General features: G+C 44.5%; 1 protein-coding gene across 4 annotated transcripts; it reads right to left on the bottom strand.

Moving 5' to 3' along the window:
* Window positions 1-3,894: 3,894 nt before the first annotated feature.
* On the bottom strand, window positions 3,895-8,228 carry LOC147449635 (uncharacterized). Of its 4 annotated transcripts, none has more exons than XM_086522032.1 (7): window positions 7,839-8,228; window positions 6,851-7,096; window positions 5,778-5,889; window positions 5,528-5,661; window positions 4,952-5,014; window positions 4,780-4,848; window positions 3,895-4,341 (listed from the first exon to the last, which is right to left on the bottom strand). In XM_086522032.1, the coding sequence occupies exons 1-7, from the start codon at window positions 7,857-7,859 to the stop codon at window positions 4,270-4,272; spliced, it is 717 nt and encodes a 238-aa protein (XP_086378158.1). In that variant the 5' UTR covers window positions 7,860-8,228; the 3' UTR covers window positions 3,895-4,269. The 4 variants fall into 4 exon arrangements, with proteins under 4 accessions (XP_086378158.1, XP_086378161.1, XP_086378159.1 ...); XM_086522035.1 differs by having other exon boundaries at window positions 8,011-8,228; XM_086522033.1 differs by lacking the exon at window positions 7,839-8,228 and adding an exon at window positions 7,575-7,706.
* Between the last annotated feature and the right edge of the window lie 1,903 nt (window positions 8,229-10,131).

Genomic DNA, 10,131 nt, shown 5'->3' with positions numbered 1-10,131 from the left:
AGCTTGGCTCTTGGTTGGATTTGCATTCCATAGCCAAAAGTTGTTGGTGTAGGCCTCTACTTCTCAATGCTTGGAGAAGGAGAGGGAGTTCTTGCTCAACACATAAATTGTGTGTGTGCACGTGTGTAGCAAAGTTAAGTGTAAAAATGCCAACCTCTCTCTCTCTTGGTCAACCCCTCTTCCAAAAAGCTCTTGTTGGCTTCCCATTGGTTCCTACAAAGCTTAGCCAATAGGAATTAAGAAGCATAATTGATAGCCTTGTGACACGTGTCCCCCTTTCGCCTTTTATGCTAGCTTAAGGTAATTAAATAATTTATTTAAACTTTGATTGGACCTTTTAGACTTTTGGCCAATAAGAATCAAGCAAGCCATTGCGCTGCTAGATGCTCATTGGACCCCTTGGTAGACTATCCAATAGTCTTCTAGGGAGCTTAATTTATCAAGCATTTTTAAATTGATTAGACTAATTTTACTCTAGCCTAATTCTCATTGATCCACCTCTATGGCCATCCAATAAGATTTGAGAGGAGATTGGGGGCAACTGGCCTAAGAACCTATCATGTGTCCATTCTTCCCTTTGGGGAGAGCTCGGGAGTGTGTATGTGTTTCTCCCTCGTTCCCTATCATTATGGCTCACCCCCTCTTTCCTAGGGATGTGGGAAGACTTTTTAGTCTTCCCATAACCATCCAATTATCCCCTACTTTGGCCATTGGACAACTGAATTAAACTTAAGAACTTTAGCCTATGGAAGTCTTAATGGAGCTGAACCTTAGGTCTTTTAAGCTTCATTGATGCACATTGCTCTTTCGACAATTGTCCCCCCTTTGAATCCTTATTTTCCCTCCTTTGGATCCTTGCTGAGACCAATCTGACAACCTTACCAATATTCTTGCTTTTACTTCCCTGGTACCTCCCCATATTAAATGATGAGTTTAACATGAGAAACTCATTTGGGAGACTTAGATATTAGTTTTTACGACATAACCCGACTTAACTCGGATGTTACTAGAGGAAAAGCTTCAAAAATCCACATAGAAGATAGAGGGCATTCAATGATCTTGACGATGATGAAGATGATGATGGCAAAGCTCTCCCCTGATGCCCTTCACTGCCGCAATTGCCTCCAAGAGCTCGATAAAAAAACCTAACAACGTTCGAATGCCAAAAAGTTGTGCCCTTAAGGACATGTGAGCCTCCCTTTTCTATTTCCGTCAGCTCCTATTATTAGCTCCTTTTCTATTTCCATCGACACCGGGAGACTGATGAACCGTGACCACAAGAGAGGACTCTTTCTCTCTCCCTTGTTTATCCTATGGAGGGGCATGTGTCCCTCTCTCTCTCTCTCTCTCTCTCTCTCTCTCTCTCTCTCTCTCGCTCGTTGTCACTAAAGGAACTCAAAGCAACATCACTCCTTATATAATCTCTTTGCTCGATATCGTCGAGATTCAACTACCCCTCCGAGATTCCTTGAGCCCACCAGAATCTTCATGGAGTAGTGGACCCAATTTCTACAGGGTGAGACAAAGAGAGAGCACATGAGAAGGGAGGGTAGGAGGAGATGACAGGTGTCCCTCTCTCTACGAGCCTTAAAGTACAAAGATAGATTCTCACGTTGTTAAGACGCTACGGGTGGAATCTGCTATCCACGTCAAATTATTTGTCGTTGCGACGTTTAAACAAGTGCGTAGAATGCCATCCCTTGATGGTTACACACTTAACCGTTGCGTCCCTACTTTCTCTCGTCCGCAAGCTGTGAGAGATAAGGTGCGCACATATGCACGTATAGATAGATTCTCACGTTATTAAGACGCTACCGGTGGAATCTGCTATCCACTTGCCGTTGCGGTGCTTAAACAAGTGCATAGAAAGCCATCCCTTGATGGTCATGCACTTAACCGTTGCGTCGCTACTTTCTCTCGCCTGCAAGCTGTGAGAGATAGGGTGCGCACATATGCATGTTCGGATCGAAACAATCCCGAACGTTGATCGAACGACATTGTGCGCACACGCAACTGCATTGCGATCAGAAAACATGACACGCAGCTTTTGCAGGAGCTGCTGTACAGAGGGCTTTGCAGCCAGTCCAATGCGTCGATCGTTTGGAATGTCTCCAATCGAAGTCCTCTAAAAATCGTTCGAGAATGTCGTGCTGACGTGCTTCCTCTTTTCGAGCGTTTTCCGCTCGTTCCCCTCCCATGTGCGCATAGTAAGAGCTCTGCTTTCTGAAGGTCTTCTGTGCTGAAAGGATCTATGGCATTGGCGGCAACCTCCAGGATAAGCGGATCATCGCTTTCAGCTACTCCTATCTCCGACGTCCACTCGGCATATTGCCAGAGGGGCAGCCGGGAAGCGTGAGGCGGGGGGAGCAGAAAGGGAGTGGGGCAGCAACAGCTCTAGCTTCTCGGCCAGCGGCTAGCCAAAAAGCATCACGAATCTGCTGGCCGGCTTACCCTTTGTACCCCAGCTCTGCAGGGTAAGCCCAGCTCTGCAGTTGCATGCGCGTTGCCTTAGTCCGCTTTGTCCTCCCCTCCGTCTCGCATCCTGCCATTATGCCGTACGAGAGCGACCTTGTCCCGTCCTGCTTGCGCCTTCTGCAGCTATATATGCCACTTGCATGCGGCTTGCAGCCTTGCGTCCTCTCTGCTGCCCCCTCCGTCCCCTGTGCCGCCCTGTGGGCCACGAGCGATTCATGCAATGAGGGAAGTTCCTCCACAACACTACACCGCCCCCAAAGGTGCAGCCTCTGCGACACATTCGCACCATGATCCTCAGGACACAGAGAGAGAGAGAGAGAGAGAGAGAGAGAGGTGGGCTGCCCACCACGAAAAATCAGTCTATAATTTTTTCCTTGAAAGCTCTCAAATTGTAGAGGATCTCCCCAGATACCGGCTAATAAAACACAATTCCAAGATCGTTGCTACAATACAACTGGGCCAATACCACCACATACATGAACAAGGAACCCTAGTGAAGAATATGGTTATTCTCAAAAGTCATCAGTGCTTCTCGTGCTGCAGAATGAGATCCGAGGCACTATGCTTATAAAAATGCTCTCGACCTGGCTTGGATTACTACTATAAAAACATGCCTACTGTTTTCTGTATTTATCCCAAGGACAAGGCACGTATAAAAGATGGCTGATATTGAACATCATCGGTAGCTAGCACCTGCCCACATTTGCTGTTTGGTCATCATCAACGCATGACGTAGATGAAAATTAGTGATTTCCCTATGGCAACAAACAGCCAAAAAGTTATACTCTTCTATAACACAGTATTAAGGTCAATAGTGCACTCTTCCGTCTATGGGCCATGCTCACAAGCGATAATCTGCTCTGCAAAAACATAACCACTCTTTTCCACAGCCAGAATTTCCGTGTTCGACTCGATAGTCCTTTCAATCCTTAAACTATCCCATGACCGATAAGCTACGACTATTGGGAAAAATGATCCACTTCTCAAAAGTCAAGATAAGATAAGAGCAAGACAAATCAATCTGGAAACCACTCTACAGCATCAATAAGAACAAAACAAGAGACATAGTTCAACATTTTGACTGCAAAAATTCTTCAGAAGCCTAGAGAGAATTGGATTCAGAAAGTCAACAGGATGGCTGCTAAAACGAAAACATATTGCCAGGGGGATCATAGCCTCGTGGTTAAGGTGAATGTGTCGGGGCTTAAAACCCAAGTTCGGTACCCAACAGCATCTTTCAGATTTCAATAGTACCTCACAAAAACCAAGAAAGAAACATACCTATACTTGAGTTGAGCACTTTTCAACACTCATTCTTATCAGCCTCTAGCCTGTCCACATTCACCAAAATAACAGTTTCATAAACACTGGCAAGACTCCGTCTTCTGAATAGATAGTCGAGGAACATGGTAAACATCATGGACAATCAGAGACAGGTTTTTTTAAATATACTCATTCCTGTCATCAAGTGGAGAAAACCCTGTTCTTATCAAAGTAGGGGGATCCTCCACCAAAACAACATGTATGACACTATCTCTTTTGTCTGTTAGAAACTAAGCTAACCTAACTTAAGTGGGCTACAAAGGAGCTACAAACCCATGGTGTCAAAAAGGTCAGTTAGGAAGGGACTACACTGGAAGAATTAAGTGCATCCTACATGGATGAAGCATATTTTTCGGTCCTGGCCTAGTCAGCAGATTTAGTTAGTGAAACTAACTTGCATACATAATGCACAACAGCAATCCCAGCACAAAGAAAGAATTTCACATCATGATGATGTGGTCGAGGGCCACCTCAGCCATAAACAGTTTTCAGGCGCTTTGCTGCTTGCATGAAGCGGGCAATTACTTGAAATTCATCCAGTTGCTGCAAAGTCACAGAAAGGAGAGGGACGTTACACAAGGTGCATAAAGATTGAGAAAGGCAGCAAAATGAGCTTTGAATAAGGACAACCCAAGATAACCACAAACTCACAACCATGTCTTGTTCAAGTCTTATACCATGAGTCTTAAATTTGTTATTTCTCACTTCAAGACAATACACATAGCCAGGTGCCCAAGGTCGGAATGCCCCTGGGCGACCGGGCTAGTGTGGACAAGTGCTTTAGCCATTACACATATCATGTGAGGTCTTCTTCTAGAAAACATACATACAAGCTGATATCTGCACACTTGCCATCAAAAGCATAAAAAGAAGCACAAAGCCACAACATTTGGTTTAAAAGCCTCAAGACAAGTTCCAGAAGATTGCACCAGACCAAGATCATGGCAAACACTAGAATTGAGTGAAATAGCAAAAAGTCACCTGAGCACTAAAATGTCTCTCCACAGCATCAAGGAGCTGCTCCTTGGATGAATTTGGGCCTGCTCCAACCTGTTGAGGGGAATCAGGTGTTAAAAAGACTTACCTTTGAATGAAGTATCGATCCTTTTGAGAACTAATATACAAAATGTGAAAGCCAGCAACAGATGCTTACCAGCTCAAATCGTCTCCAATACCGCAGGAGGGCAGCTGTCTCAAGTTTACTCAGGTTTACCTTCTGCAATTATTACAAAAATTGGTCCAATCAGCCCTCGTAAAAATGTGTGTGACAAAGTGACAAAAAACTTTCAAAATGCCCATTTGCAAGCGACAAGGAATGTAATTTCTTAATTCAAGTGCTAGATGTTTGGCTTAACAACTCATTTTTCAGATCAACCCCATACATAACAAATGTGCAGAGAAAGCTACTGGGTTTAAGTGCTACCACTGTACCCACAACATTTCCAAGCCACTGCAGGAGGAAGCAAAGAAAAAAAACAAATGCCAATGGTAGAAACAAAAGGCCCTTAAGCCTTGCAACGTACAATGATACAACATTCTTGAACACTTCACAGAAGCCCATAAACAGACGTGCATGTAAAGATAGAAAGCAAACAATGTGAAAAAATGAACTTTTTCAAAAATTACATCCTTCACTCTTGTCAAGCTTAAATTACACTTGTTATGATTTATGCACTGTAGGGAATTTGAAAGATTCCAAGAGCAACCAGATCAATCCATCATGACTGACCAGGAGTCTATGGCCTGACTTGGGTCCTGTTGAAGAGGCATCTGTATCTTGCCATTTGTGCACACCACCTCCTTTTATTGTATTGTTGGTCTTCTGGGGTCGCATCCTTGCCTTGCAAGGCTTTGGATAGTCCTCTGAATCAACGTGGTAACAGACAAAACCACATGAGATAGGTACATAAAGATGAAAGAACAACTGACAAAGCACAAAAATATAAAATAACCCAGACACAGAAGAGATGAACTCTTACCTACGTTTGATCTGCCCTCGTCAGAATCATCGTCTTCTTCTAAACCAGTTGGGGGCTCTAAAACACTTAGTGCATTTCTTTGAAGCTTGACTTCCAGACCATTGGTAAGAACCTGCCAAGATAACCCACAATCAAAGACCACAGATATTGACTGAAGTAAACAAAGCTCACCCTTATATGCTGCCCAAATCTAATGACAGCCCAACTTGTTTGTGGCGTGCAAAATGGGCAATGCAGCTTCGATGGTGCATGCTCATGAGCATGCAACCACACTCACTCAGTTTCAAGCAGAAAACCCAGAGAAGTTTATGCCGACCCATCAAATGTGAACCCAGAGAAAATTATGCTGACACATTGATCTTTAGTGTGAAAACCCAGAGAAGTTTATGCTGACACATCAATCTTAGAGTGATAACAAACACCCCATATGCAGATGAAACAGGACGATCAAACTTATTGAAAGACTACAGAATAAAAGGCCTTTGTAGAGCTTGTAGAGCTTAAACTGTAGACGCTTCTTTAAAATCCCAACAAAGAAGCAAGGACATTAACAAATATGGGGTGAGAGAAAGGGCTAAGCATTACTTGAACCTGTAAAATTGTGAAGGTAGCTCTAAGCCTCAACTACAATGTGAGGTTGAATAACTTAAGCTAAGCCCTGCAAATAGAACTAATAAGGCTGGCTTTCCGGGGTGTTCCGGGAGGATCTCCTTGAGAATGAAATCCATGAAATGAAAAAATTTTACATGCTAGCCTTAGGTGTAGTACGGTTGTCTAGTAGAGGGCTTAGTTCACCTTCATATCATATGTACAGCAAAGATGGAAGCTTTCTGCACAGAAAGAAATCTTTGCAGAAGGTTCGAGTCTGCACACACTTTATTATCCTTTTGCATTAAGCTTCCTAATCAACCGACCCAAAAGTGGCCTTACTAAGAGAAAGGAGAATTGCATGCAGAGAATTCGAGCCGATGTCCAAAATGCATAGCCCAGAAATGGAAAGAGAAAAATAGAAGTTGAACATCGTAAATTCAGCTGTGCACGGACATTTTCTGTGTGCTATTGATATAACTTACGAGCCAATGCCAGCCTCCAAGGCCAACAGCCTTCTTGACAACACCATGGAGCCCAACCAGGACAGACTTCGTTCTGTTGTTGCCTGTAACAATGACCTTGGTGTGGCGCGGAAGCACTGAAAGCTCCTCATCAAACCCCTCTTCACTACCACCAAAAGATGACATCGCCAGGCCATCCTCCTTTTCCTGTGCCTCCATCATCCTACATGAATGGATTTCTCCACCTTCTCCCCCAACCCTGCCCAACTGCAAAAAGAAAAAAATAGAAAAAGCCCTCTCATTAATTTGCTCACAAACTTCAGTTTGGTATAAAAAACTCCCAAATTAATCACTGTCGCCTCTCATTATCAGCTAAATTCACCTTCCCCGTGCCCTAATCTACCTAGGCCCCAGCTTCAAGCTTGCAGAAATTCCATAATTGAAGCCTTAAGCTTACAAGAAGCTCACAAAATTGTTTGAATACTAGTTCTTTAAAAGTGTTTTAGTACAACTTCACCCACAGACTGATTATCCCCACAGTACTTAGCTTAAATTCATGACACTTGACCTAATCTTTTCTCAAAACTGCTCTGTTTGAAGCCTATTCTTTGGCAAACCAGGATTAATGGAGACATACCCTAAATCTTTTCACAGCTCTCTACTTTCTATCAATTTCACAGTCATTAAAATTAAACACTAGTATACCGCGCAAATAACAGTCTTCCTAGCGACTTGCAAAAAATACCATCAGCCAGAAACATCAATCGACAGCTTTCTTTAACGCAGATCTCTGATGTTGTAGTGCAACCCCTTCCCCACCTCGTGATAGGACCTCTCCCAGCTCAAACTAATCATGCCCCATCCCTTTCTTGCAAATTTACACAATGTGCCCCCTTTTCCTGCCTCTACTATTCGCAGCGCCCAACAGTGAAAGATCCTCTACTAACTCAAACGGACGACAGCCCACTTTGGATTTTAGTTTACGCGAAAGCCCCACTTCTGCACTCACATTTTCTTGTACTTTCTCCATTGTGGGCGCTCATGCACGGGCCATCAACTGCTTTCCTTCTTTCGGGTGCAGGTTGAGGCTTTTTTTCAATCTCAGCTCAATGAAGCAACAGATTGGTGGGGAATTGTGCAGAAGAACGTAAAATGTGCATTATAGAGGCGAAGATCGTGACCTCAGAGAGCCAATTGAAGTGCCTGCATTTTTGGCGATGATACTAGGAGATACCAAAATTGGGAGCTAATTCGAAATGCCCTATTGTAAAGAGCTGTTAACAACGCAGAAAAGGAGAGAGTAGCAGCAGCAGCAATGATGATAAGCAATCTGAGAGTGAAGGGAAGAGAGAAGGATATAACAGTGAAGGTAGTGGAAGTTGATACATAAAGAGGGCTTGGGAATGTTTCGAGCTGAAAAGAGCGACTCGGGAAAGACAGCTAGAGTGAGAGAGTGTGGAGGGAGAGAGAGAGCCTGTGTGTGTGTGTGGACGTGTCACACGGGTGAGCCTGGTGAGGGTGTTTGTGTGTGCACGGTGCTTTTTCTCTCTCTCATTTCCCGCCCATCAGGGCTCAGGGCGAGTAATCGGCATATGTCCTAATGGACCGTGTCATGAGCTTTAGCCTTTCTCTTGGGGGGGGCACATGCACACCTGAACGGAAGTTTTCCGTCCAAAAGAGGATGACCCTACCACTCAAAAAGGTGAATTTTGGCAGGTAGGCTGGTAACTAAACTAGGCGTGAACGGATCGATCCGGCTGCAATGACACGCCCCACATGTCTAAGTTGCACGGGGTCACGAAGGGAGTTGAAGGGCGAGGACGATGGGACGGCAAAAACCAAAAATTAAGCATTGAGTGCACGGAAGGGGATTTAAATCCAGGCAGCTGTTGTGAGAGGTTGGTGCCCTACCCACACGCACTCATACATTTGGTTGTCCAAGTGGGGAAAACAAAAACATGTAAGGTAAACAAAAATGTTGAAAAGTAAACTAGGACCATAAAAAGTAAACTCGGACACATCCAACGGCTGAGCGTCTTTTTGATTTCCGTGTCTCACTTCCCACCCGTAGATCCCACCGCTCGAGCTCTTCCTCTGGGCCCACCAAAGTTGTTATGACCCCCCCCCCCAAAAGAGCCACTGCCTCTCTCAACAACTCTCACTTTATCACTTCTTCTACCTACGACATTGTTCAAACGAGGTGGAGGTAGGCTTGAACCAGAGTTTTCTTCCTCCGGGCTTGTCTGAACCCAGCCTTAGTCAGGTTGTCAGGGAGCTAGGTGGTTTGCTCATAATGACACCGACTTTGCCACTCTTTGCGCCTTGGGTCATCCACATACGCGCTTCGCCCAACAACGTTAGGTGGCTGGCCACTAGAATGTTTGAAGCGGACAATGTTCTCCTCTACGTCAAGCATTCTCACTTTAATAGCACTAGTGGCTCCCGGATTGGCTCTCGTCAACAACAATTCTCTTGAACCCGTTCGCCATTTATGAACCCCACTTCTTAGGATGGGCACATGCAAAGGCTGTGTTCAGCTTCTGTTTAGAAATGAACTCCCTTGATCGATTTGTTTCTTGCACACATCCAGAGGAGGTGGTCAGCTATTTCAATTGTAGAGCTATGTTGACATTGATTTCAAATTGCGCGGAGCGTACTATAGGCCTTTGTAGGGTCGTTCTACCTATAGCTCCCTCTCCCATCAAGTGAACGACTCTTCAACTGCTTCGAATGTGTGAAGGGGGGCATGTCACCTCAGGACTAAGTAACGCGAGGTATTGAAGGATGTGCCTCACGCTGCAGCCTACCCACTCCAGCCATAGAGAAAGCATGCCCCTATGGGAGAGTTTTCCACTGCCTGGTTTGAACCCAGCCTAAATATCACCCCCAGTCCAAGGAGAGATCAATGATTACAGTAATCCCCCAAATTGAGCATGATCTCTGTCGTGCGATGCACTCTGTGAACTTAGATGTGAACCTATTGATTGTGAAACACACGTAAATGAACTATGTAGCACTTATCAACTACGTGTGAATTGAACATGAGTTGAAACCTTCGAATGCCAACGAATGCTTTATGAATGGCAAACTCCACAAGCACGCTACTTAAATGGTAGAATGTCGACTTTTAATAGGGAGGTGGTGGGTTCAAGTCTTGTGAGGCCCCAATTTCTCTCGAGTCTGGGAAATGGATGGTCGAGAAGTGCTGATTATCTTAAGCAGTTGTCATGTAGTGATGAACATTCCCTTTCCAATGTTGTTGTCTAACATTGGGCAGCATGATCTTGTTTCCCAATCCATCA

The sequence above is a fragment of the Adiantum capillus-veneris genome, chromosome 10 (assembly GCF_014529385.1).
Source record: "Adiantum capillus-veneris isolate H3 chromosome 10, ASM1452938v2, whole genome shotgun sequence".
NCBI lineage: Eukaryota > Viridiplantae > Streptophyta > Polypodiopsida > Polypodiales > Pteridaceae > Adiantum > Adiantum capillus-veneris.
This window is presented reverse-complemented; position numbering and strand designations above follow the sequence as displayed.